We start from the raw sequence: 27,981 nt of genomic DNA, 5'->3' as shown, positions 1-27,981 counted from the left end.
GCGCATCACCTCTTGGAACCTATGAGTCTCGCGTTTTTGTTCCGGTCGGAATTACCCGGCAGCGCACGCTGACATGGCGGCGCTGGTAGTAAGGGGTGTTCGGGACCTGCTGAAGCGAGCGGATTTCGCAAAGGTCCCGCGGAGACATCGATATAAGAAGAAATGGGTAAGGTCCAGCCCGGGGCCCAGGAGGAAACAGTGACACTGGCCTCTGTCGGCCGCCCCTCCAGAAACTTCTCCGGCCCTTCCATTTCGCACTACACTCAAGTTCTCCACTCCTGCCCCTCTGGAGCGCTTTTGGTCTCTCTTCCCCCGCGCCTCAGGGGACATCAGGAGGCTTTTCTCGATCAAGTCTGTATCTTCAGCGCCTCTTCAGCCCTTTATTTCGCCATAAGTCTTGGACTCTCTTGTCAGGTCTGTAGCCCCCTGACTCCGCCTCTCTAAGTTACGTCATCACCACCGCCGTCATTCTTCCGGTTACGTTACCGCCTCTAGTTTCCAGCTCGCGGATATCTTCCCCTGGATCCTCTCTACTCCTTCCACTTCCCTTCCTCCCCTTTCCCTTCCCTCCCCTTCTTTCTTACCCCACCCCCACCCCAACACACACACGACCTCTTCTTCTTTCTTTATGGAACTTTCAGCCCGACCGCCCTCACCCCCCGGAGAATGCCAGAGCGACTTTTCCTTCCTTTCTGGGTTTCCGCTGCCCTCCGGGAAAGGATTCAACCCCTTTCTCACACTCGAGCCGCCTCTGGCGCCCAGAAAAGGGTACAGCGACCACCCTGGCCATACCTCCGGCCCTTCCCCAAACCCGGGCAAAAGGTGCACCGACTCTCCACATCCTCTGACTTCTCCCCAGTTCTCCAGTGACCCTGGTACTCCTTCCAAAACGGGCACGCCCGGCTCCCTACCCGAACCGATTTTCTCCCCGCCCCCACAACCTCCTCTGCGTCTGGTGAGATGTCCTTTTGAACCCTGTTCTCCACTTTTCAGAAGGCAGTACTGCCGCGAGTCTATCCGCTCGGGTTCTCCCCCTCGGAGCCCTTGCTTTGACAGGTCCAAACTTATGGGGTCACCTCCTCTCCATCTGCAGAGCCCTAATTGTAGCTTGCCGAGCCCCCCGAGAACACCACGTCCCTGTGGCCGAACCCCTTATATTGACCAGAACTCTTACCTCTGTTACTCTGCTGAATATCCTTCAGCCCTGGTAACAAGTCCAGTCACCTACCTTCCTTTCACTCATCGGCCCCCACAAACCAGCCCAGTGACCTCTCCTCTCCTCATTCATGTCCCTTTGGAAACTGGTCCCACAATTTCACCTCCCCCTACTCACCGGCCCATGGAATCTAGACCTGTAATTTCCCCTTCCCTTTACTACAGGGCACAGATCTCCCCTCTGTCCCCTCCCTGTTCCTCAAGGAGAAGTTATAATGATCCTCCTCCTCCTTCAGCATTTTCCCCACCCACTGGCCAGTTTTACCAAGGCTGTCTTAAGCCTCCAGACTCTTCTCAACCTAAACCACAGCTTGATCCACCCCTTGTGAAAAATTATTGTGGCTCTCCACTTTCTTCTCCAGCAAATGCACCTGGCTGTTCTAGCTCACCTGAGGAAGGCCTGAATTATGATTCCCATCTTCCCCCAGAGGCCCACACATCGGCCCCTGGGAGCCCTTATTGTGTCATCTGTTTATCCCCTGGGATTACTGGTTCTTCTTGCTCATCCCAGTCCCAGGCTCCCAGGAAGCCTTGCTTTGAGTCAGTTTTCTCTTGGGATACTGATGGGAGCTCTTACCTCTCTACTGGTGCCACAATTTCTGGTTCCTCATATTCCCAGGAAACATCTCCCCTGTCCTCTCACTGTCCTTATTCTGCCTTCTCTTTCCCTTCACCCATGGGTAATCAGTTTATATCTTCACCTCAGTCACCTCCCCGTAGAAGCTATAATGAACCCCCTCTCGTTATCCCAGTTTGCCCCCAAGTGAAGTGCCCCAAATCCCCAGAGTTAAAACAGCCATGTGCTCCCCACAGATGTTACTCCCTTGTCACCACTGCCCAGAACACTCCTTCTGATCAACCCAAGCCCCCTGAGGTCAGTGCCTCTCCTCCACCTCCCTCCCACCCTTCTGGTCTCTCTGAGACGATACAAGAGGTGACATCCACTACAACTTGTTCAAATTCCTGCCCCAAAAAACTTCCCCAAGGGACTGTCTTACCTACTCTGGTTCCTAGAGCCCTCAAAACTGTTATTCCTACTTCCCTTCCCATTCATCTTCCTTGTGATCCTGTTTTACCCAGTATTTATGCTCAGAGCCATCCCCAAGGACCCACTATAGGAGCCCCTTGCAGTACTCATATATATTCTGTGGTTCCCCCCACCCCTGATCCCTTTCCACTTTTTGGTTCCACAGATCCCCCCCAATGTCATAACCAGTCCATGGTGCCTCCTTGTGGTACCCATGGCACTCCCAGGGGCCCACCGCAACCCCATTGTCAGCCTGTAGGACCTCCATGTTCTACCCACATCTATTCTTTTATCCCTTTGAGAACACCTTTTGGCCCCTCAAGTTTACCCATTGTCCCCCGAACTCGGGGCCAGTCTGATACTGTGCCCTGTGGCCTTCATGTCTACTCTGTGGCTACTCAAGGCTCTCCTAAAGAGACACCCCAGATACCCTACAGCTGTCCATTGCCAACATCCATGAGTTCCAGCTCTAACACTAATCCTAGCTGTAGCACTAATCCCAGCTGTAGTTCAACTGTTATTATTAGTCAAAGCCAGAGTGATGACAGCCAGAACAAGAATACCCTCCCAAGCAGAAGTCAGAGCCGGAGCAGGTGTCCCCATCAAAGCAAAAGTCGGAGCCGGAGCAATAGCCCCCAACAAAGCAAAAGTGAGGATCAGTGTGAGAGTCTCCGGTGTAGCAAAAGTCAGGGCCGAAGCAAGAGTGTCCATAGCAGAAGTCAGAGTCGAAGCAAGAGTCCTCACCATGGTGAAAGGCAAGGCAAGAGCAAGAGTTCCCACCACAGCAGGAGCCAGATCAAGAGTCTTCGCCTTGGCAAGAGTCATAGTCGGAGTAAGAGCCCTTATCATAATAAGAAATGAGGGCTGGAATAAGAGTTCTGACCAAACCAGAAATCCAGACCAGGGCAAAATTCACAGGAACAAGACTGCCAGTAATCGTCCCAGCTGTGGCAATCAGGACCAACATATAGACTCCTGAGCTGAGAGGTCTTCATTTTCCTGTTAATCTACTTTCATGCTCTTCAAGCCTGACTGGTATCCCTATCTGCTACCCCCATAGCAGTTATCCTAGAAGTACCCATTTTGGTTCATACTTCAAGGTTTCTATGAGCTCTCCTCTTCCTACCTCCCTGGGATCTGGAAACTCACCCAAAATGACCCTCCACCCTGTGATTACATTTTGGTGTCCACCACTGTATGAACTTAGGTAAGTCGCCCTCATCTCCATCAAATGTGGAAGGCTGATACTTTTTGTCTCCCACTGAGCTATCTATTGTGGAGCTCATATAAGACAGGAGACATGAAAATGCTTTAGAAAAGTGGAAGAACTGTTTGGAATGAGAGAGTCCTTTGTTTTAGCCTGAAACTTCCCCAAAGGCTTCCATAGTTTCTTCCAATCTTCTGTAGATTTTCCTCAAGAGTCCTTTTCTGAGCTCCCATTCTGTTAAGTTCCTCTTATTCCAAGGACTCAAATGCTCCCTTTCTTGGTGGATCCCACATGCTATCATGAGAGCTATAACTTCCTTTCTCTCACAACCCTGAGACAGAAGGCCAGCTCTTCACCACTTCTCTCTCCCACACATGCAGAGGAGAGAGGACCCTTCTCTCTGTGGCATGCAGAGGAAGGGTCCAAAGGCAGGAGTGAGCACTTACTGGATCCACATCAGATTTAGAGATCTGAGGAATTGGTAGGGTTATAACAAAGTGGATAGAGGCAAGTCTAGAAGAGCAGTAATCCTGTTCTTTCCCTTTTAGGCTGCCACAGAACCCAAATTTCCTGCCACTCGACTGGCTCTGCAGAATTTTGACATGACTTATGGTGTGCAGTTTGGGGATCTTTGGCCATCAATCCGGGTCAGTCTCCTCTCAGAGCAGAAGTATGGTGCCCTGGTCAATAATTTTGCTGCCTGTGATCATGTGAGTGCTGAACTGGAGCAACTGTGTGCCAGGGACTTTGTGAATAAAGCCCATTCCCACGGGGGACTGGAGCCTGAGAGTGGCCAAATGGCTGTTCCATCCCCGGCTTCCTTGGCCTGCAGTCCAAACCTTCGATGCTTCACTTTCACCAGAGGGAATGTCAGCCGTTTCCCTCCTGCCAGGTAGGATCTGGAGCCATGGCTGGGGCTGTCCTGAGTGACTGCTGGAAGTAGACAGGAAGAGATCCAGCTCTTGCCTTCTTTAATTGAGATTGCTAATATTTATGAGTACTTATACATGCTAGCCATTTTTCTAAGTGCTGTACATATGTTATCTTCTTTCCTTCTGTTAACAGCCCCCACAGGTGATATTATTGGTCCTCTTCACATTTGAGGAAACTAAGCTTCAGAGAAGTTAAGGTACTTGTTTACTTTAGGTCCCTTAGAGAGCAAGTGGTACAGGTAGTATTTAGACTCAAGTGATCTAACACTAGGACCTAGACTTTGAACCTTTTCTGATCTGCCACCTCTTACTTGAGCATTTACTAACACTTTGTCCAGTTAAAATGTGTATTATTTACAACTGCTTTCTCATTTTCCCTTATAACCACCCATCAAATTGGATAGGAAAAGTAACTCATGGTACTAAAGAAGAAGTGGGACTTGCCTAGGAAATGGGGCTTGCCTAGGGGCACAGAATTAGTATAAGTCCAGTAAAAAGAAAGTAAAACTTCTGGTCTTGTGATTCAATACTCAGATATGTATGAAGTTGAATGAGAAAAGACTGTAATTAAATGCTAAATTGTGCCTTACATATTGAGAAAAGGAGAGATCTAACTAACAGCGTTAGTTAGAATGTGGAATTGATCTCTGATGGATTGATTTCTTCAACAAAATTTTATTGTAAACCAAATGCCAGGCATTCTTAAGTGCCTGGGTTACTGGTGCACAAGCCCTTGTGGAGCATGCAGTTTAGTGAGGAAGACAGCTGTTAAAAAAAAACAAAAAAAAACTATTTGTGATTTTGTTAAGTACTGCAAAGGAAAATCGCAAAATGCTATTAAGTCTTATTAGGGGATATAACCTAGTCTTTTCTGAGGACATGAAATTTAAGCTAAGACTTGAAAACTGAGTAAGTGAGTAAGAGTTAAAGCTGGTGGCATGAGGATGGGATGGGGGTAAGGGGCTAAACATGAGGCTCCAGAAGCAGACAGAAGCCAGATTATAAAGGTATTTGTGGCCATATGTGATTTTTGACTTTTTCTCTAAGGGTAAGAGGGAAGGAACCCTGAAAGATTTTAAGGTGGGCAATGATATGACTAGATTTGAATTTTTAAAATATTGTTCTGGCTGCTGTGTGGAAAACATATTGAGGGGGGCAAGGGTAGAAATAGGCTAGAAATGTTTAGGAAGCTTCTGCAATAGTCCTAACAACCGGCCTGAAGGAAGCCTGTATGCCTAAGAGTAGTAAGAGATGAGGCTGGAAAAGTATATGGGGGCCATATGTGGGAATCTTAAATGCCAGGATCTTGAAGGTTGGGGGAGGGTTGTTTTTTTTTTTTTTGGTGGCCCAGGGTTCTTTAAAAATAGCTGGAGTTGCCGGGGTTAGGTGGCTTCATACCACATGCTGTTTAGTACATGTTGCTGTAAATTGAGGTCTGTTTTAGAGAGCTGTCAGAAAGGGTTTCTGAGTAGGGGAAAGGCAATAATGCACAGTGGTTATAAGCATAGGCTTTGGAGTCAAGAAATCCTAGATTTGGATCCTGCCTTCATCATTTAGTAGACATGTGGCATTGGATAATTGGGCCTTGCTTTCCTTATCTGCAAAATAATGGTAGTAATAGCTGACACTATAGTGTACCGTGTGCCAACCACTATTCTAAGCATTTGACTTACATTGATTTCTCTAATCCTTACAGTAAAGCTATCTGGTGGATATTGTCTTTACAGATGAGGATACTGAGGCAGAGAGAAGTTGAGTAATTTGCTGAGGTCACACAACTAATGAGCAACTAACTGGGCTGTATTTGAGATCCAGGCAGACTGGCTCTGGAATTTGGATTCTCCTGCCTCATAGGGTTGTGGTGAGGATTAAATGAAATGATGCATGTAAAACACCTAGTATAAATACCTCCAATTTGTCACTCATAAATACTGTATCTTACTATTGATATTAATCTCATCAAAGTAGTGCTTCAGAAAGATAATTTTAGTCACTGTGGGGGAAGGCGGATAGACTGGTGCAGGTTTCGGGACGAATTTGGAGGCATTGGCTTTAGGCAGAACCATGGAGTGAATAAGAACCATGTAGTTTCCTAAGTTGTCTGAGGTGCTTTCCTGCTACTCAGGAAGGACACCTTGAGAAGCAGTCAGGGAAGCAACCACTATATGTTTGGGATTTTTTTTCTTCTTGTCTTGATGGGCTCCCTATAAGTCAGGGGGATCTTAACCATTCAAGAATTCAAGGATAGCCCTGGCTGGTGTAGCCCTGTGAACCAAACAACCACGGTTCGATTTCTAGTCAGGGCATATGCCTGGGTTGCAGGCCATTTCCTAGCAGGGATTGCACAAGAGGCAACCATACATTGATATTTCTCTCCCTCTCTCCTTCCCTTCCCCTTTAAAGATAAATAAATAAATAAATATTTTTTAAAAAAGAATTCAAGGATATATTTATTCAGGGATCTCCTGAAATTATCTGAAAAGTTGTGCTTATTTTGGAAAGCTGCTGTAGCTTTTAGTATGTTCTCAAAATTGTCTCTGAACTTTAAAAAAATGTTAAGGAGTGATGGTTCCCAAAGGAAGGAACTGGAGGAGAGTGGGCTTTGTGGGCCAGTGCTGACGTGATAGCAGTTGAATGCTTTTCTTCTCATCTCCTTCGTGAGGCATGAGGCACATAGTTTCACAGACAATCCAAGCATGATTTAACTTTGAAAATATCCCCTCGTAGCCTGAGCCCATTTCTGAGTGCTGGAGGTGTCACAGCTTCACAACCTGGGATGCAGCTCTTTGTAGCTGACCCACAGTGGTGTGATCTATGTCTTATGTCTTGTCATATTTTTCTCCCAGAGCCTTCCTGTCAGGGCAGCAAGGAATAGGTTTCTGTCTCCTTGAGTCTGACTCCAGTGGTTCTCCATGGTGAGCTCTGTCTCAGGCAGGGGGATGGGGGATGAGGGATGGGGAATGGATGTACCGCCAGTTGCCCTTTTTAGCTGGTCTGGCAATGAGGAGTCCTTCTGTGACCATTAGGTCCTTGTCTGTTGTCCCTCTCTCTATCATACCATTGCTGCCTCTCTTCATGCCTTATTGGCTCTTACTTGGACTCTTGTAAGAGCCTTCTCACTAGTATCTCTAAATTTGTTCTTTCTAGACCACCTAGCTTTCTAAAACTTCAGATCATATCATTTTCCTGGAACTTCCGGTATCTGCGTACAGATATTAACTCATTAGCAAAGGGCTTAAGATTATTTCCAACCTGGCCTTTATCTGCTCTCCAGCCTCAATCTTATCACCTTGTATTTATTTTTTATATAATTTTTTATTTATTGATTTGAGAGAGAGGAAGGGGAAGAGAAAAAGAAAGAGAGAGAGTGGGGATAAAGAGAGAGAGTTGTTTCACTTGTTTTATGCTTTCATCAGTTGACTCTTGTATGTACCCTGACTGGGGATTGAACACACAACCTTTGCATATCAGGACAATGCTCTAACCAACCAAGCTACCTGGCTACAGCCATGCATCTGGCATTTCCACCACACCAGATTATCACTACTTCTGGAAGACTGTGAGTTTGCATGCTTCTCTTCCTTTGCTTCTTTTTTCTTCTGCTTGGAATGCTTCTCTTCATTTTTTATTTAATTCTTTTTTATGTATTTTAATTTTTTATTGAATTTATTAGAGTGACATTGGTTAATAAAATGATATAGGTTTCAGGTGTACAATTCTATAATACATGATCTGTATATTGTATTGTATATTTACTACCCCAAGTCAAGTCTCCTGTTTTTTTCCTTTATTTTATTTTTTACCTAATGAAGGCCTTTTCCTTTATCAGACTTAACTTAGGTCTCTGACAGGCATAATTGATAGCAGTCTTTTCTGAATCTACAAATGTTTGTATCTCCCAATACGTAACCCAATAAAACTGGGTGCCTACTGTATGTCAGTCACTGTTTCAGGTGTTGGGGATGTTACAATGAAAAAATCAGGAAAAATCTCTGCCTCATTCTGATAGGGAGAAATAGAGGGGGAACATACACACACACACACACACACACACACACACCTATACATATAAAATGAATAGTAAGTGCTTTAAAGAAAAAGAAAAACATAGAGAACAAGGGGATAGTGACCAGAGGGGAGAAGGAAGGGAAGTTAAGGGGAAAAAGGGGGAGGGATTTGGAGGAACAAATAGGAAGGACACAGGGACAAGAACTAAGGGGGGTGGAAATGGGAGGGAGGTGGGGAGCAAGGGGCGGGGGAGGCTGGGAAGGGAAAAATAGGCAAAAAACTGTACTTGAAAAATAACTAAATAAAATTAATTTAAAAAAAGATAAAATGCATATTAACAAAAATATTCATGTATGCAAGGGTTGGTTATAAACATTATTCTTTCTAAATTTAGTCCAAATAAATTTAATGTTTTCTCCTTTTCAAAAAAAAAAGAAAAGAAAAAAGAAAAACAATGCAAGATGAAGTGATAGCAGGTGATAAAAGTAGGTGGCTTCTCTTTTTAGGTGGAGTAGTCATGGAATGCCAATGCCTCTCTGAGGAGGTAACTTCTTAGGAGAAGCATGATGGAGTGAGGAAACAAATGAGGGATCGTTGGAGAAAGAGTATGGTAGGCAGAAGGTACAGCGACAAACAAACAAACAAAAGAGCCTGAGACAGAAGCAGGCATGCTTAATTAAGAAATAGCAAAATGGCTAGTGGAGCTGGATTAGAGTGAGTTGATCTATGTTTTAAAAGGATTTCTCTGGCTCTGGCTGGTGTGGCTTGGTGGATTGAGCACTGGCCTGCAAAGGGAAAGGTTACTGGTTCCATTCCAGTGGTCAGGGCAAATGCCTGGGTTGCAGGCCATGTCCCTAGTTGGGGGCTTGTGAGAAACTACCGATCAATGTTTTTCTCTCTCCCTTCCCTTCTCTTTGAAAATAAATAGATAATATCTTTAAAAAAAAAAAGGCCCTGGCTGGTGTGGCTCAGTGGATTGAGTGCCGGCCTATGAAGCAAGAGGTCACTGATTCTGTTCTAAGTCAGTGCACATGCCTGGATTGAGGGCTAGGTCCTCAGTAGTGGGTGCACAGGGGGCAACCACACATTGATGTTTCTCTCCCTCTTTTTGTCCCTCCCTTCCCCTCTCTCTAAAAATAAAATCTTAAAAAAAAGAGAATTACTCTGACTGTTGTGTAGGTGAATGGATGAGTGAGTAAATAAATGAGTGTGGGTCTGAGAAATGAGTTTTTGCTGAGTAGAGCTCAGTAACCCTCGAGGGCATGGACTTGGAATTTGATGATAAGGTGCGCTTCTCTCTTCTAGGCTTGGCAGCTTGGGTGTCATGGACTACTACCTGATGGATGCTGCCTCTTTGCTGCCTGTCCTGGCCCTTGGCTTGCAGCCTGGAGACACAGTGCTTGACCTATGTGCAGCCCCTGGGGGAAAGACACTAGCATTGCTTCAGACTGGTTGTTGCCGTAAGTCAGAGTGCTGGTGTCTGGGGCAGGGAGGGCTTCCTACCTCACTCAGTCAGGGGCACACTGAATATGATGAGTTCTCTGGTCCTATGGTTGGAGTGGGGATAGTGCTTGCTTACTAAACTGGTATATTTTTCTATTGGTGATTATTTCCTCTATTTCTCTGTCACTTGACCAAGGAAGATTGCTGAGCAGAGCAAGGTCTCTGAAGGCAGATTAAAGTAGCACCCTGGTCAATCTACCCCATGATACTTTCACTCCTTTTCATCTGTTTACTTTGTCTCTAAGGTTAAGTTCTATTTCCTTGGCCTGCCAGCTAAAGCAATAAGATCTGGCTGCAGGGACCCTTTATAGCTTTATATGTTATTCTTCCCCAGGCTTTATGTGCTTCGGCCATATCCTGCTACTCTTTATTGCCCGAATTAGCCTCCCCCTTTGTTGAATGTTTTCTCTCTAGAATACTCCTACTCAGTCGCAGCTGGCTTGTCTATATCCTTCTAACTTTCAAGCCTTAGCTCAAGAGTGCCACCTCCTGGAAGCCTTCCTTCATGATCTCTACTGACCAGTTGAGAAGTGGTGCTTCTGTCTCCTATGTGCCCAGCCATGGGCATCACTCTTGCAATTGTTAGCATGTTATTAGCCTTGCATCAGAGCTCTACTGGATATGCATCTTCTCCCTCTTCAAGATTGTGAACTCCTTGGTGACAGGCCCAAGGCTTACCATTTTAGTAGTGTAGTCCTGCCCTCTTATTTCCTGGAGGGGGAAGTTGAGACTTGGAGAGATTAAATAACTTAAATCTTTTATGTAAGTTGAAGGTAGAGCCAGAACTGGACCCAAATTCTCTGTTTTCAGTTTATATCCAACTACAAATTCCTCTTGAACATAGAGTCCAATTTTTACTTCCTTGAGTGTCCTCCAAACCTGGGATCATATTTCTTTGGGAACACTAAAACTGGTTTATAGTAGCGATCATTCCCATTAAATAAGGTATGTACTGTGTAGTTTTTGACCACACTTCCCACTTCCATTTCACTTCTTGACTCTGAGGTCAGGTATCAATTGCATTTATCATGAAGCTTTCAGTAATATACATTTTAAAAGATTTTACTTATTTATCTTTATAGGGGAAGGGAAGGAGAGAGGGAGAGAAATATCAATGTATAATTGCTTCTCATGTGTCCCCTGCTGGGAACTGGCCTGCAACCCAGGCATGTGTCCTGACTGGGAATTGAACCACGGCTGTTTGGTTCTCAGGCCCATGCTCAATCCACTGAGCTACACCAGCCAGGGCAGTAATATTTTTTTGATTGTAGAACTAAGAGCACAGTGAGATATTTCTTGAACTTGTGTCTGTTACAAAAGGGAAAATGAACAAGATAGATGGTGAATCAATAAGGATTAAATTTTTATCATATACAATAAAAAGCTCAATGAACTGGCTTCAAGATGAAAAGTTTCTTTCTTTCATGAAAGGAACTGGGATGTGAGCAGTCGAGAGCTGGTATGGAGGGTCCACAATCATCAGGGACTTGGGCACCTTCTTTTCTTTTTGCAGCCTTTGCTTGTGCGGTGTTTCACTAGGCCATGGCCTCGGAAATTTCTTTATCTCCAGGACTAAAATATCTGTACTACCCAAAGCCATCTATAAATTCAATGCAATCCTTATCAAGATTCCCATGGCATTTTAAATTTATTTTTTATTTTAAAAAAGATTTTATTTACTTATTTTTAGAGAGAGGGGAGGTGAGGCAGCAAGAGAGGGAAGGGAGAAACATTGACCAGTTGCCTTTCTCATGCCCCCAACTGGGGACCTGGCCTGCAACTCAAACATGCGCCCTGACTGGTAATCAAACCAGCGACCTTGCAATTTGCAGACTGGCACTCAGTCTACTTAGCCACACCAGCCAGGGCCCGATGGCATTTTTTACAGAAGTAAGGAAACAATCCTAAAATTTATATTCCCACAGGCAATCTTGCTGCCAATGATCTCTCCACTTCCCGAACAGGCAGACTTCAGAAGGTCCTTCACAGCTATGTACCTCAAGATATCAGAGATAAGAGTCGAGTTCGAGTCACCTCATTGGATGGCAGGAAGTGGGGAGAACTGGAAGGGGACACCTATGATCGGGTGAGTGAATCCTGGCCTGGGACATCCAGCCAGGCGGATCTGTTCTTCTCCTGACTCCAGGCACTGAGGCACTAGGATTAAGCTACATGTGTGAACATGTGGTGCTCTTTCTGGCCCTGGCCAGCTCTCCATGGAGATTTGGAGAAAACAGTCATTTGCAGGAATGTCAGTTTAGTCTGGATGACTGGCTACTACTATCTTCATTAGAGAAAGCAGCAAAAAGAGTTTGAGTCTGAGTATAAAAAAAGTTTGTTAGGCTTATTTTATTTCTCAACTCAATTTGTTACTTAGAAACCCTCATTAAAATAAATATGAATAAACTCATTTTATTTTTTTTGAGTATTAGTATTCAAATTAATATTCAAATTGGTACAAAATTCAGAATGCACAAAATGGTACCTGGTAAAAAGTACATTTCCTTTTTATTCCTGTTTCACAACCATCTACCTCCTTTTTCTACAGATGACCATCACTTATTTTCTTGTTTATCACTGAATATATATTCTTTGTGCATATACAAATATAAATGTGTGTGTATTAAAAAAATAGGAATGGTAGTATATTATACTCACTACTATGAATTTGCTTTTTTTTCCCACTTAATAATGTATCCTGAGATTCAGTCCTTTTTAGTTTTATGTTTTTGAAGTATAACTGCTAGATAACAGCTATATGCATTTAAGATTTTGTTTTTAAATTTATTTAATTGTTGTTCAAGTAGTTTTCTGTCTTTTACTCCCATCCCAGCCCACCCCCCGCCCCCCGTGTTCCCCACCTCCCTCCCATTTCCACCCCCCTTAGTTGTTGTCCATGTGTCCTTTATACTAGTTCCTGTAAATCCTTCCCCTTTTCCCCTAAAATTCCCTCCCCTCTCCCCTCTGGTCACTGTCTGCCTATTCTCTATTTCAGTGTCTTTGGTTATATTTTGCTTGCTTGTTTGTTCTGTTGTTTAGCTTCCTGTTAAAGGTGAGATCATATGGTATTTGTCTTTCACTGCCTGGCTTATTTCACTCAGCATAATGCTTTCCAGTTCCATCCATGTTGTTGCAAAGGGTAGTAGCTCCTTCTTCCTCTCTGCTGCATAGAATTCCATTGTGTAAATGTACCATAGTTTTTTGATCCATTCATTTACTGATGGGCACCTAAGTTGCTTCCCATTCTTGGCTCCTGTAAATTGTGCTGCTATAAACACTGGGGTGCACAGGTTCCTTCGGACTGGTGTTTCAGGGTTCCCAGGATATAATCCCAGCAGTGGAGTTGCAGGGTCAAAAGGTCAATTTTTAGTTTTCTGAGAAAATTCCATACTGTTTTCCATAGTGATTGTACCAGTCTGCAGTCCCACCAACAATGCATTAGGGTTCCCTTTTTCTCCACATCCTCTCCATCCCTTGTTGTTTGTTGCTTTGTTTATGATGGCCATTCTGACCAGTGTAAAGTGGTATCTCATTGTGGTTTTAATTTGCATCTCTCTGATCTCTAGTGGTATTGAGCATCTTTTCATGTGACTCTGGATCTTCTGTATGTCCTCCTTGGAGAAATGTCTGTTCAAGTCCTTTTCCCACTTTTTAATTGGGTTGTTTGTCTTCTTAGAGTGGAGTCGTGTAAGTTCTTTGTATATTTTGGAGATGAAACCCTTGTCTGAGGTATCATTGGCAAATATGTTTTCCCATATAGTTCACTCTCTTTTTATTTTAATACTGTTTTCTTTAGCTATGCAAAAGCTTTTAATTTTGATGAGATCCCATTTGTTTATTCTTTCCTTTATGTCCCTTGCTCTAGGGGACATATCAGTAAAAATGTTGCTGCCTGAAATATCTGAGATTCTCCTGCCAATGTTCTCCCCAAGACTTTAATGGTTTCACGGCTTATATTTGTCTTTTATCCACCTTGAATTTATTTGGGTGTATGGTGTAAGTTGGTGCTCGAGTTTCACTTTTTTGCACATAGCTGTCCAGTTCTCCCAACATCATTCGTTGAAGAGGCTATTTTTAGTCCATTTTATGTTGCTGCCCCCTGTATCAAATATTAATTGACCATAGAGACTTGGGTTTATTTCTGGGCTCTCTATTCTGATCCATTGGTCTATATGCCTGTTTTTATGCCAGTACCAGGCTGTTTTGATTACAGTGGCCTTGTAATACAGTTTGGTATCAGGTATTGTGATTCCTCCTACTTTGTTCTTCCTTCTCAAAATTGTAGCTGCTATTCGGGATTGTTTATGGTTCCATATAAATTTTTGAAGTATTTATTCTATGTCTGTGAAATATGTCATTGGTACTTTAATAGGTATTGCATTGAATCTGTAAATTGCTTTGAGTAGTATGGACATTTTGATGATGTTAATTCTTCCATTCCATGAACATGGTATATGTTTCCATTTGTTTGTGTCTTACTTGATTTCTTTCTTCAGTGTTGTATGGTTTTCTGCATACAGGTCTTTTACCTCCTTGGTTAGGTTTATTCCTAGGTATTTTATTTTTCTTTTTGCTATATCGAATGAGATTTTTTTCTTGATTTCTGGTTCTGCTGTTTCATTGTTGGTATAAAAAAACGATTTTGATTTCTGTATATTGACTTTGTATCCTGCTGTTTTGCCAAATTCATTTATTAGGTCGAGCAGTTTTTGGGTAGAGTCTATAGGATTTTCCATGTACACTATCATGTCATCTGCCAACAGTGACAGTTTTGTTTCCTCCTTTCCAATTTGGATGTCTTTTATTTCCTTTTCTTATCTGATCACTGTGGCTGAAACTTCTAAATACTGTCTATATTGAATAGAAGTGGCGAAAGTGGACAAACTTGTCTTGGTCCTGATCTTAGTGGAAAAGTTTTTAGTTTTTGCCCATTGAGTATGATGTTGGCTGTAGGTCTCTCATATATGGCCTTTATTGTATTGAGGAATGCTCCCTCTATTCCCACTTTGCTGAGTGTTTTTTTTTTATCATAAATGGGTATTGTACCTTATCAAAAGCTTTTTCTATGTCTATTGATATGATCATGTCATTTTTGTCTTTGCTTTTGTTTATGTGATATATTACATTTACTGATTTGTGAATATTGAACCATCTTTGCATCCCTGTGATGAATCCCACTTGGTCATGGTGTATGATCTTTTTAATGTATTGTTGAATGCAGTTTGCCAATATTTTGTTGAGGATTTTAGTGTCTGTGTTCATCAGCGATAATGGCCTGGAGTTTTCTTTCTTTGTTGTGTCTTTATCTGGTTTGGGGATTAGGATGATGCTGGGTTCATAAAAAAATTTGGGAGTCTTCCATCATTTTGCATTTTTTTAATAGTCTGTGAAGGATAGGGGTTAGCGGTTCCTTAAATGCTTTGTAGAATTCTCCTGTGAAACCATCTGGTCCAGGGCTTTTGTGTATTGGGAGATTTTTGATTACTGCTTCAATTTCATTTGCTGTTATTGGTCTGTTCAGGCTTTCTGCTTCTTCTTCACTGAGTTTTGGAAGATTATATTTTTCTAGAAATTTGTCTATTTCACCTAAGTTTTCAAATTTCTTGGCATATAGTTCTTCATAGTAATATCTTACAGTCTGTTGTATTTCTGTGGCGTCAGTTGTAATCTCTCCTCTTTCATTTCTGATTGTGTTTATTTGGGTCCTCTCTCTTCTTTTCTCGATGAGCCTGCTTAAAGGCTTGTCGATTTTGTTTATCTGTTCAAAAAACCAGCTCCTGGATTAATTGATGTTTAGAATTGTGTTTTTAGACTCTATGTCATTTAATTCTGCTCTGATCTTGGTTATTTTCTTCATTCTACTTGCTCTGGGCTGTCTTTGTTTTTGTTCCCCAAGTTCTTGTAGGCATAGGGTTAGGTTGTTTGTTTGAAATGTTTCTATCTTTTTTAGGTAGGCCTGTATTGCTATGAAATTCCCTCTCAGGACTGCCTTCGCTGTGTGCTATAAGTTTGGAGTTGTTGTGAGTTCATTTTCATTTGTTTCCAGAAACTTTTTGATATCTTCCCTAATTTCATTCTTGACCCATTCGTTGTTTAATAGCATGCTATTCAATTTCCATGAATTTGAGCGTTTTGGGTCTTTTCCCTTGGGGTTGATGTCCAGTTTCAGTCCCCTGTGATTGGAGAAAATGCTTGGGATGATTTCAATTTTCTTCAATTTGTTGAGGCTTGTTTTGTGTCCTATCATGTAGTCTGTCTTTGAAAATATTCCATGTGCATTTGAAAAGAATGTGTATTTAGCTTCTTTGGGATGAAGGGCTCTATATATATCAGTTAAGTCCATTTCATCTAGGGCCTTGTTCAATGTCACAGTATCTTTGTTGATATTTTGTTTGGAAGATCTGTCCGTTTTTGACAGTGGGTGTTAAAATCCCCAACTATAATTGTATTGATTCAATATCTTTCTTGAAGTCCTCTAAGATTTTTTTTTAATATATTTGGGTGCTCCTATGTTGGGTGCATATATATATTTATGATGTTAATATCTTCTTGGTGGATTCTTCCCTTGAGTATTATGAAGTGACCTTCTGGGTCTCTCTTTATGGCCCATTTTTTGAAGTCTGTTTTGTCTGATACGAGTATTGCTACTTTTTCCTGGCTGTTTGCTTGGAAAATTTGTTTCCAGCCCTTCACTTTTTGTCTGTATAGGTCTTTTGTCCTGAGGTGGGTCTCTTGTAGGCAGCATATGTGTGGGTCATGCTTTCTTACCATTCAGTTATTCTACGTCTTTTGATTGGAGCATTTAATCCATTTAGGTTTAAGGTTATTATTGATAGGTACTTATTCATTGCCATTTTTATACCTGTGTTTCTCTCTCTTTTTGTCTCTCTCTTTACCTTCCTTTCCTTAAAGCACTCTTTTTAGTATTTCTTGCAGAGATGGTTTCGTGGAGGTGTATTCTTTTAGACTCTTTTTTGTCTTGGAAGCTCTTTATTTGGCTTTCTATCTTGATTGAGAGCCTTGCTGGGTAAAGTAGCCTTGGTTGCCGTCCTCTGGTTCTCATTACTTGGAATATTTCTTGCCATTCTCTTCTTGCTTGGAGCGTTTTCATTGAGAAGTCAGCAGCTAACCTTATTGGGGCTCCCTTGTATGTCACTTCCTTTTTTTCCTTTGCTGCCTTTTAAGATTCTCTTTTTGTCTTGGAATTTTGCCATTTTAATTATGATGTGCCTTGAAGTGGTCTTTTTGGGTTCCTCTTGATTGGCACTCTCTGTGTTTCCTGGATTTGTGCGACTTTTTCTCTCATCAAATTAGGGAAGTTTTCCATCATTACTTTTTTAAAAAAATTATTTATTTATTTATCTTTAGAGGGGAAGGGAAGGAAAGAGGGAGAGAAATATCAATGTATGGTTGCCCCTCGTACGTTCCCTTGCTGGGAACTGGCCTGCAACTCAGGCACGTGCCCTGACTGGGAATCGAACTGTGATTCTCTGGTTCACAGGCCCGCGCTCAATCACTGAGCTACACCAGCCAGAGCTCCATCATTACTTTTTCAAATAGATTTTCTATCCCTTGCTTTTCTTCTTCTCCTTCTGGTATTGCTATTATTGTTATATTATTATGTTTCATATTCTCTTGCATTTCTCTTAATTCCTCTTCATTCTTTCTGAGCCTCTTTTCCTTTTCTTGCTATTTCTGGGAGTTTTTTTCTACTTTGTCCTCCAACTCACTGATCTGATCTTCTGCTTCATCGATCCCGCTTTTGATTCCTTCCACTGTGTTCTTCAGTTCAGAAATTGTATTCTTCATTTCAGAAATTGTATTCTTCATTTCCTCTTGGCCCTTGCTGATAGTTTCTATTTCCTTTTTCATGTAGGTATAGTTTGCAGTGAGTTCATTGTAATTCCCCTGTAGTTTCTGGCAGCTCATTGTGAGCTGTTTGAACTTCCTCATAACCAGTGCTTTGAGTTCAATATCTGATAGCCGACTTTCCTCTATTTCATTTAGCATTCTTTCTGAGGCTTCCTCCTTTCCTTTCATTTGGGGATTGTTTCTTTGTCTGCCCATTATTTGTGAGACTCTTCTTGTTAGCTTCAGCTTCTTAAATTGATTTGTTCTGGCTCCCTGGATTTATAGTGTGAACTTCTGTGGTACAGTACCTGTGAGATTCAGTGGTGTAGTCTCCTTGATCTCCCCAGCTCACTGGTCTTGGGCTGTCCTTTCAGTTGGGTCTGAGTTTGTCTTTGGGTTTTGGTTGTTTTGGGGTCTTTCTTTTGTGGGTACTTCCCACCAGCTGGTGAACTGATGGTCCCTCTGGCCACTACCTGTTTTAATTTGTTGTGCTGGTGAGGGTAGGTTGTGTTGAAGCTAGTTCTTCTGTGTGTACAAGATTTTGAGGATTCTCTTTTGCTCTTGTTCAGTTGTTTGTACTGGGTAGTTTCTCCACTATTTAGTTGTATTTCCACATAGGTCTTGGGTTGAGGTTTGTGTGGTTTCCACTTTTTCCTTCACCTTCTTCTGTTGTTATCTGTTGGTGGTTACTTTGTTGTTGGGTTTCCTCTTCCAGTGGGTATCCTGGTGTTCACCGCTTCCCACTACTCTATTTTTCTGTGATCAGTTGGAGGGGAAGGCAAAATGGTTTAAGACAGCAGGAGAGTATTCTATGATATTTACAGTAGCAGCCGGTGGAGAAGAGATAAAAGATCCTTTGGCTATGTATAGTGATAACCGTAATCTTCAACCCAACTAGCCACTTTTTGGAAAGGATGGAAAGAAGATAAGACTCTTGTTGGGGAGGGATGGATTGTGAGTTGGATCTAGAAATCAGTGAGGTTGTGGGAGGTTAGATTCTGAAGTAAGGTGAGAGTAAAGGATAGTAGATAGGTGTAGTGTGAGAGAGAATAGAGTTAACCACTACAGTAATATAGTTTAGGAAACAAATGAAGTGGGTTAAGATCTGGGAGGGGTGTTATGTAGTATTTACAATAGTATGGAACAGCTATTATTCACAATAATACTAGAGCAACAATCATATGACAGAATCTATGAGATACCAAGAATATGGAGTATCAGACCTTCAATAGTGTGTTGATGGAGCAGAGGTGAAGTGAGGGACAGTAAATTAGCAATACACTATGAATGAGGAGACAGGGGAAACCTGTCAAATGATACAGTATAACCAGCCAAGGCAAAGAAGACTATACAGAAAGAGGAGGAATACAAAGATACTATTAAAATAAAAGATGTAAGAATAATAAAAATAATAATAATACGAATATGCAGTAACTTGTAGTTTCTCTGGTATAGCAGAGTGAAATTTGTCTCTCTCTACTGTTGAGATTCCCCCTCTTTGGGTCCAACTCTGATCTTTTCACAGTTCCAAGTTTTTTGTCTCACTTGTGGTGGGGAGTGGGGGAGGCAGTGGAAGGGAGGGAAAAAAACGATAAGTTTGGAAAGAAAGGAAGAAGGAATAAAACAAAAAACGGGAATAAAGTGGAAGGGAATAAAAAAATGATAAGTTTGGAAAGAAAGAAAGAAGGAAAGAGAGGAAAACGGTACTGAAAGATAAAACAATAATAAAGTTAAAAAAATAAAAGATTACTTCAAAAAAAACCCCAAAACAAAAAACACCTCTTGTTGGTTTCCAGCTGGCCAAACCGGTTTTTCTGGTCTCACTGGCTACAGCAGGCTGAGGGGCTGTTGGTGTGACCTTTCTCCCTTCTCAGTGTACTCAGCTGGTCTCACAAGCACTCTCCCAAGATCTAGACCAGTGCCTCTCCCCAGTGCCCCACCCAGGGAATCCAGGTCCTCTTCAGAGCATTCTCTCCCCTGGAGTCACCTCCGTGGGCTGGGGTGCGGGCGTGCACACCCGGCCAGGCTTCCCTGGTCCTGCAGGCTTGGGTGCGAACCTTTCCCAGTGCTATGGGGAATGCAAGACCTTCCACCCAACCTCAGGATCCCTGCCAGGCTGGGTGGATAGTAAGCCCAGAGGCTGTCGCAGGAGGATCCCCTAAGCAGTTTACTTTTGAAGAAATTTCTTGAGACTTCCACCAAGATGGAGGCGTAGGTGGCAGCACTGTGCCTTCTTGCAAAACCAAGTTTAAAAACAACAAAGTTTTAGCAACAAAAACGCAGCCAAACCACAGAAAATTGAACTATATGGAAGTCTGAGAACAACAAACCCTTCAGCCAAACCGGTAAGAGGGGCAGAGCCAGCAGCAGAGCAGGATCGGGCAGGAAAGATCCACTGAACTGACCCAGGCGCGCGACTCAGGTGCGTCAGCAGCCGTGGGTGGATCCCAGGTGTGGAGTAGTGGGTAGACCCACTGAGGGCTGACCGTGGTCACACATTCACGCGCAGATAAACCATAAACAGGTGAAGGAGCGAGCAGTGAGATGGACCACACAGGCCCCCGTGGTGGGAAGCAGCAGAGGGGACCGCTATAGTCCCTCTCTGACCCTGCCCCCACATACAGCATCACAACCCAGCGACCTGGGTCACCCTGCCCTGGTGAACATATAAGGCTCCGCCCCTCATACATAACGGGTGTGAACAGACCAAAACACTATGGCTCAAGAACTGCTCAAAGCCCCAGAGCCAATAATTCTAAGTGACCAAGAGATAGCCAACCTATCAGATGCACAGTTCAAAACACTGGTGATCAGGATGCTCATAGAACTGGTTGATTTTAGTCACAAATTAGAGGAACATATGAAGGCTAAACTAATTGAAACGAAGGGAAATGCACAGGAAACCAATAGTAATGGAAAGGAAACTGGGACTCAAATCAAAGGAGTGGACCAGAAGGAGGAAAAAAATGACCAAACAGAAAAGGATGAAGAAACAAAAATTCAAAAAAATGAGGAAAGGCTTAGGAACCTTCAGGACATCTTTAAACATTCCAACATCTGAATCATAGGGGTACCAGAAGGGGAAGAGGAACAGCCACCAGTGAAAAACTTATTTGAACAAATCATATGGGAGAACTTCCCCAATCTGGCAAAGGAAATAGACTTCCAGGAAATCCAGGAAGCTCAGAGAGTCCCAAGAGGGAACACACCAAGGCACATTATAATTACATTAGCCAATATTAAAATGAAGGGGAGAATCCTAGAAGCAGCAAGAGATAAGGGGATAGTCACCTACAAAGGAGTTCCCATCAGACTGTCAGCAGATTTCTCAAAAGAGACCTTACAAGCAAGAGGGGCTGGCAAGAAGTATTCCAAGTCATGAAATCCAAGGACCTACAACCAAGATTGCTCTATCCAGCAAAGCTTTCATTTAGAATGGAAGGACAGGTAAAGTGCTTCTCAGATAAGATCAAATTCAAGGAGTTCATCATCACCAAGCCCTTATTATATGAAATGTTAAAGGGACTTGTCTAAGAAAGAGAAGATAAAAAAGATGAACAGTGAAAGGACAGCAAACTCACAGTTATCAACAACCACACCTAAAACAAAAGCAAACTAAGAGGACAGCTAGATCAGGAGCAGAACCATAGAAATGAAGATCATATGGAGGGTTAGCAACAGGGGAGTGGGAGAAGGGGAAGGGGGGAGAGGGTACAGAAAATAAGTAGCATAGATGGTAGGTAGAAAATAGATAGGGGGGAGGGCAAGAATAGTATGGGAAATATAGAATCTAAAGAACTTGAGACACGTGGTCATAAACTAAAGGGGGGATGGTTGGGGAGGGGGTGTGCAGGGTGGAGGGGAATGAAGGGGGGAAATAGAACAACTGTAATGGCATAATCAATCAAATATATTAAAAAATAAAATTTTCTCCCACTCAGTCCTGCCACATAGCTTAGCCCAATTCTCTAGCCAGACCGGTGATAGTTGGGTCAGGGCCTGACACTGTGACTCAGTTCTCCCAAGCTGGGGACCACAGACTCCATGGTTGATCAAGGCCCCTGTGTTTGCCTCCTTGTGCTCATTCCCCTCTCTGACACTTCAAGCAAACAGGTCTCTCCCAGTGTTTTTTAAACCACACCTGGAAGGTAGGGAGGGAGCTGATGACCTGGCTCTCTCCCCAGGACCCTGCTGCTGGCCCTCGGCTCCCAGAGTCCAGGGCAGACTGGGCGGTGGAGGCAGCAGCCTTAGCCTGCTGCCTCTGCACTGGTCCCTCAGACCTTATTGACTTGCACCGCCTGGTCTTTCAGTGTCCACTACAATTTCTGGACTCCTATTTTCCTATGTGCTGGGGCACTGTAGGCTATTTGCTGTGTTCCTCCACAGATCGGCCAGGTTTTTCTTCCATGTGTGGGGGGCAGCGGAATCCTTTCTGTCCTACTCTGCCGCCATCTTCCTGCATTTAATATTAAATCACTCTCTGTGGAGGTTAAATCAGTTTCAATTCTGCTAATGAATACGATTTCCTCATATTCTGCCACCATTGGTGTTATCAGACTTTTTGTGGGGTTTTTGCTGTTGTTTTTGTTTTGTCGTCTGACTCCTTTACCTAATCTGTTCTCATTGTTCTGCCTCACCCACTCTAAGAAATTGAAAGAAAGACCAAGGTTTATAGCATCTTGGACTATTGTGAGAGACCTGCTTCCTAATTGTGTAGAAATCCCCTATTCAGCTTTTTTGATAGGGAGGCAGCAGAACACAGGGAGAGTGCGTGACTCCAGCCATCAGGTTTACCTGTTTACTGTATGTATCACAGGGCTGCCATGAATTCATCTTTTGAATGCTTCTTGATATTGCTGAACTTCAGCCTCTTCATTGTAAGATAGGAAACACCACTATGTACTGTTGTTATGAGGATTCAGTGAGTATTCAGGGAAAGTCCTTAGCACTGGACCTGGCCATGAAGATTAGGCAGACAGTAGCCATCGTTATTCACACACTGTGCTCACATGCTTCCACTGACAGGGACTCACTAAGGTTCTGTGATTGCATACCTCTGATGTTAGAAAATTCTTACTGAATTAAAATCCGTAGATTGTATGGTGTATTGTTGAGTACTAGGATTCTCGAGTCAAACTACTGAATTGGCGTCCTGGCTCCATCACTTACCAGCAAGTAACCAGGAGAAATTTGGGCAGGTTAACCTTTCAGTTAAACTTCAGCTTCTTCATCTTTTATATGATGATGATAATAGTAGTGCCTACTTCATAAGTGAAGATTAAATAAGAATGCATTTAACACAGTTCCTGGCATATAGAAAGCACTTAATAATACTGTCATTGTCACAGGTGTTTTTTGTTTTGAAGATTTTATTTATTTTTAGACAGAAGAGAAGGGAGAAAGAAAGAGAGGGAGAGAAACAACAATGTGTGGTTGCCTCTCACTTGCCCCCCACTGGGGACCTGGCTGGAAACCCAGGCACATGCCCTAGACTGGGAATCAAACCCACGACCCTTTGATTTGCAGACCAGCACTCAACCACTGAACCACACTAGCTAGAGCTCATCATTATTTCCTTTTAATTTTTTAAAAAGATTTTTATTTATGTATCTTTAGAGGGGAAAAGAAGGAGAGAGGGAGAGAAATATCAATGTATGGTTGCCTCTTGTGCGTCCCCTGCTGGGAACTGGCCTGCAACCCAGGCATGTGCCCTGACTGGGAATCGAACCGCGGTTGATTGGTTTGCAGGCCCTCACTCAATCCACTGAGCTACACTAGCCAGGGCTCATTATTTCTTTTATTCTGTAGGTTCTGTGTCAATTCATGCAGCCTAGGAATACATCAGAATATTGAACATTTGAGTCATTAATTTACTGGGAGTTTCTGTTTAACTAAAAATTCACACATCTTAAATTATTTTACTTTTTTGAAACATAAATATAGGACAATTAAAAAACTTTTTTGTTTTTGTTTCTAGTGCCTAGCCCAAATTAGGCTCTTAGTAAATGAATGATTTTACATTTCTTTTTTTAAAAAATAATTTAAGACCTTTAACAGGCGCTTGCAGTTTGTTCACTTTTTTGAAAAAATCAAGTTGTAAACTTTTATTACAAAATAAAAATGAAGTTCTTGAAAATCTCAACTTGACCAGATATGAAACAATTTAAAAACCTTTAAAGGTGTATTGAGAAAAAACCAGGCTTATTAAAAAAAAAAGAACATGTTTGTCATTACATCTTTAGATAAAAATAATAAAAACCTCATGCTGCATAGATAATGCAGATAGTTCTAGTCATCTGGTCAGCGGGCAAAAAGCAAGCACTTAAGGTCTTCAGCTGCAATCTTTTGTTCATTTCTCATTGCTGGAATTTCATATTCATTTCTTCTTGTTGGGTGACTAAACCGATGATGGTAGAGATGGTAAGCCAGCCTTTACTCAGCCCCGCCCTGCTCAGCCTTGGGATTGGACGAATTCTCAGCTGGTGGATTGGCTGCTTTTGTCTCTTTGCCATCTTGTGGTTTAGGGTTTTCTGGGCATTTGTGTCGGTAATTGAAGTTGTGGCGGTACCGACTTTGAGGTGGTTGCTGACCTTAGGTCTCTTGTCCTTGATTTTCCTTATCTTCGTTGCTGTCCTCTCTAGGCTGCCTTTGGTGAGGAGAACCCTTATGAAGTTCTGGCCTGTAGCCCTGATACATATTCTGTCTCACTGGTCTACCTTGTTCTCCAGCACCCTGGTTGTCAACACCTCCTTCACTTTTCCCTGCACCATAGGGTCTCCGCCTATAGTAAGGTGGGAACCATCGCCTGCGGTAGGGCCGGCGCTGTTGGGCCTGACCTTCAGGAGCACTCTCCGATCCCACTTTCTTTTCCCCACTCTCACTATCCTGGTAATTCTGCTGGTAATTGCATGGAGGACCCCTGCGACGTGGATAGCGTCTGTAATGGTTAGGGTCTGCTGTGTATTTACTGCCTTGCACTGGAACTCCACCAGGGCCTGTAACGTTTGCTGCCTCTGCACCTTTTTCTCCCTCAACATCAGACTCCACAGTCTCTCCATCTCCTACAATGCAAAGGTATACTTCCTGGGGTTATTCTTCTTTATGGCAGTCTGGTGTCCAAAAAATCTTTCTTGGTGTCATTCCTGTTGATGAAACCATATCTGTTTCTTACATCAGAACCATTTCACTGTCCCCAAAACCTTTGTTGTGGTGACCTTCTTGTCCCACAGGCAGACAACACCGATGTGAGGCTTGCCCGGGGCGCCGCTCCCTGCACTGCTGCCCACGGAGCCAGCGGCAGCGCTGAGTGTGGGGCAGCGCTGAGGGTGAGGGCGGCAGGCAGCTGCTGGGTCTCGGCCTCACTGCTCCTGGTTGCAGCTCGGTGTCCTCCCAGGGTGTGATGGTAACTATAGCAGCACTGGTGGGGCTGCTCAGGGCAATCCGGGGTCCACTCTCCGCTCCCGCTACCGATCAAGCTCCAATTTTACACTTCTTACTTTAAAACTTTTCCATATTGGATATAACATTGTCTTAGCATAAAATATATATTTTAATTTATTTATTTTAATTGTTGTTCAGCATGAGATATTTTAAATCCTAATCCTATTTTTCATTTACCTACCTTCTGGGCATTGTATGATCTGTAAATTAGATGTTTTTATTCAAATAGCTAAGGACCAAACCAAGGACAGAGCTTTGAAGCACTGAAGACTTCTTCCTAGGTTAATATCAATTATTTAATTATAGTTTGTTGTGTGTTAGTTTTAGTTTTTGACCAGCCATGAATATTCCTAAACATACTATTTACCCACTCATTATTTCACAGCTGTCTACCAGGTTCAGGTGAGAAGCTTTGTCAGGTACTCTGTAATGGAAGGATGGGCAGAGGGACCTCTCTGTAAAACCCCCGGGTCAGGGGCCTAAAACAGCCCTGGTCTAAGGAAGAGGAGCCTGGAAGGAGCTGTGATACTTTACTCTTTGACACTTCTGGGCAGGTGCTGGTGGATGTGCCCTGTACCACAGACCGCCATGCCCTTCATGAGGAGGAGAACAACATTTTTCAGCGATCAAGGAAGAAGGAGCGGCAGATGTTACCTATGCTGCAGGTGCAGCTTCTTGCGTGAGTGATAGATTTATAAAAACTCAGAACTTTATGCCAGAGTCCTCTAGGGGTCTGGTCACCTGGGGGACTGGAAGCCCTTGCCAAGACCATCATCCATACTAGGGTCTTCTGGCTGAGGATCTGCCTGGATGAGACAGACATCATGGGATGCTCCTTCTCTGGAACATAAAAACCCTATGTGGTAAGACATGCATAGAAGGGTGGGCTGCACAAATTCACTTATGTTCACTTACCTCCATGCTCATCCCAGTCCCAGTAAGTAGCACAAGTTTGAAAATAGTTGCTGAGGTCAAGGTTCTATAGGGTTGGGGTAAGGAGTCAATCCATAGCTAGCATCAGGGTTTGGTTCAAAACTATTGCCAGAGCTCAGGGGATCATTTTGAGGAGGCTTCTAAGGAGAGCCCATGGAGTAAGCTTGGGTTGCTCTTTGCCTTGAGAATGACTTTTTATTGTGAAAGGGACTTCAAAGGCTGTCAATACAGCTACCCATCCCACAATAGAAACCTTCATGTTATGTTTCCAGTTCCTTTGTTACCTTCTTACTTCTGGGAAACCCACTAGTCACTGTTTCTGTCCCTTTCTGGTTTCAGGGCTGGACTCCTTGCCACCAAACCTGGAGGCTACGTTGTTTATTCTACCTGCTCACTCTCACACTTACAGAATGAGTATGTGGTACAAGGCACCATTGAACTGCTCGCCAATCAATACAGCATTGAAGTTCGGGTGGAAGACCTGACTCACTTCCGAAAGCTTTTCATGGACACATTCTCTTTTTTCCCATCCTGCCAGGTTGGGGAGCTGGTAATCCCAAACCTCATGGCCAATTTTGGGCCTATGTACTTTTGCAAAATGTGTAGACTGAAATAGCATCACCATGTTCCTGAAACCCTGATGTAGGAAGACAAACGGTGTACTCCCATGGCAGCACCCGAAACTGAGACCAGTGGCAAAGATAATCTCTGGGTTCTATCTCCATGCTTCAAGTCTTTCTATAGGTAGTTTTTAGTGCTAGGAAGTAGGAGTTTTTCTGTCCTGCTATCCAAGTGTGGAGCATCAGCAAGTTTCTAACTGTTATTATACCCCACTCCCCACTTCCCATCTCTAAGCCTGTACTAAAGTTTCCTGCCCCACTGGGGGCTTAGAAGAAGGAGACAATTAGCAGGCCCACACTTTAAACTGTAAACTTGGGAAGAAGCATAGCCAATAAAATTGTCAAAGCTCCATAGAGCTAAGGCTGTGGTTGGGGGCCTCATATTAGCCCAAGTACTGTTCTGTTTATACCAGCTGCTGCTACTGAGCACTAACTCTCAGGTGCCCAATGCCCAGGACCTCAGTGTGGTTTACAGAGCCCCTCTTATACTTAAGGTGAGTTTTGCATGATCAGTCTTGACCAAACAAGACTACCTAGTTACTCCATGTGGTTTATGACCTAATTTAAGGAACAACTAACTAAAAATGTTAAGCCAATGCTTAATAATTTGCTTACTTACATTGAGAAAGTTCTCCTGAGCCAAATAATTCCAGCTGTTCCTCCTGCCGTCAACAGTACCACTGCCTGTTGTAGCTGGGGAAGCTGCTCTGCCACAGGGCTTTTGTGTGTTTCTTTATTGTTTATTCCTCTAGCTCCTTATGATGGGTAGTCAGGGAGCTGCAGGAGACATAGCATTTGGGATTGTGGAGGAGAATGAGGCCTCATCCTTGGGAATGGCGGCTCTTTTTCTTTGCTTTCTGAGCACCTAGGAATCTCCTAATGTCTTGATATATTCTGTTTTTGTTTTGTTTTGTTTCCTTTTTGCTGTTCTGTGGCTGAGCTCCTGTGGCAGTTGTTTGGCACATGCTAAATCACTCAAACCTCTTCCTCCAGCATCCTAAGGCCTCACATAGTGTGGGTTTGGGAGCAACATTACATCATCTACTATTTGTATGCTAATTATGTTGTTTTTGTAACTATAGAAGGGACATTAAAATTGCTTGTGGTCACTTACAGATATTGCTTTTTTATTAATTTTTTTCTGAAAGACCAGTCCTTGTGCAGAAAAGGGTGCATAATTTAAGAATACTGGTATTCTTGGCTCTTCCTACTTGCCTTATCCCTTCTCTTCCTCTTCTGTCTCTC

General features: G+C 43.1%; 1 protein-coding gene and 1 pseudogene across 2 annotated transcripts; one reads left to right on the top strand and one right to left on the bottom strand.

Moving 5' to 3' along the window:
• The first annotated feature begins 27 nt into the window (after positions 1 to 27).
• On the top strand, positions 28 to 27,851 carry NSUN4 (NOP2/Sun RNA methyltransferase 4). Of its 2 annotated transcripts, XM_037149473.2 has the most exons (7): positions 28 to 166; positions 3,998 to 4,341; positions 9,695 to 9,849; positions 11,818 to 11,978; positions 25,738 to 25,862; positions 25,968 to 26,046; positions 26,456 to 26,544. In XM_037149473.2, the coding sequence occupies exons 1-6, from the start codon at positions 74 to 76 to the stop codon at positions 26,032 to 26,034; spliced, it is 945 nt and encodes a 314-aa protein (XP_037005368.2). In that variant the 5' UTR covers positions 28 to 73; the 3' UTR covers positions 26,035 to 26,046; positions 26,456 to 26,544. The 2 variants fall into 2 exon arrangements, with proteins under 2 accessions (XP_037005368.2, XP_037005367.1); XM_037149472.2 differs by lacking the exon at positions 25,968 to 26,046 and having other exon boundaries at positions 29 to 166; positions 26,456 to 27,851.
• On the bottom strand, positions 24,176 to 25,375 carry LOC119052466 (Y-box-binding protein 1-like; annotated as a pseudogene).
• Positions 27,852 to 27,981: the final 130 nt, after the last annotated feature.

This window comes from Artibeus jamaicensis, unplaced genomic scaffold, assembly GCF_021234435.1.
Source record: "Artibeus jamaicensis isolate MK-2021 breed Jamaican fruit bat unplaced genomic scaffold, CSHL_Jam_final scaffold_847, whole genome shotgun sequence".
Lineage (NCBI taxonomy): Eukaryota > Metazoa > Chordata > Mammalia > Chiroptera > Phyllostomidae > Artibeus > Artibeus jamaicensis.
The sequence above is the reverse complement of the archived record's forward strand: the minus strand, read 5'-3'. Positions and strand labels throughout refer to the sequence as shown.

Bases quoted from the DNA above. Each gene is read 5' to 3' on its own strand.
- NSUN4 (XM_037149472.2), top strand. From the start codon at position 74: ATGGCGGCGCTGGTAGTAAGGGGTGTTCGGGACCTGCTGAAGCGAGCG. The intron at 167-3,997 runs GTAAGGTCCAGC...TTTCCCTTTTAG, and splicing joins ATCGATATAAGAAGAAATGG to GCTGCCACAGAACCCAAATT. The intron at 4,342-9,694 runs GTAGGATCTGGA...TCTCTCTTCTAG, and splicing joins AGCCGTTTCCCTCCTGCCAG to GCTTGGCAGCTTGGGTGTCA.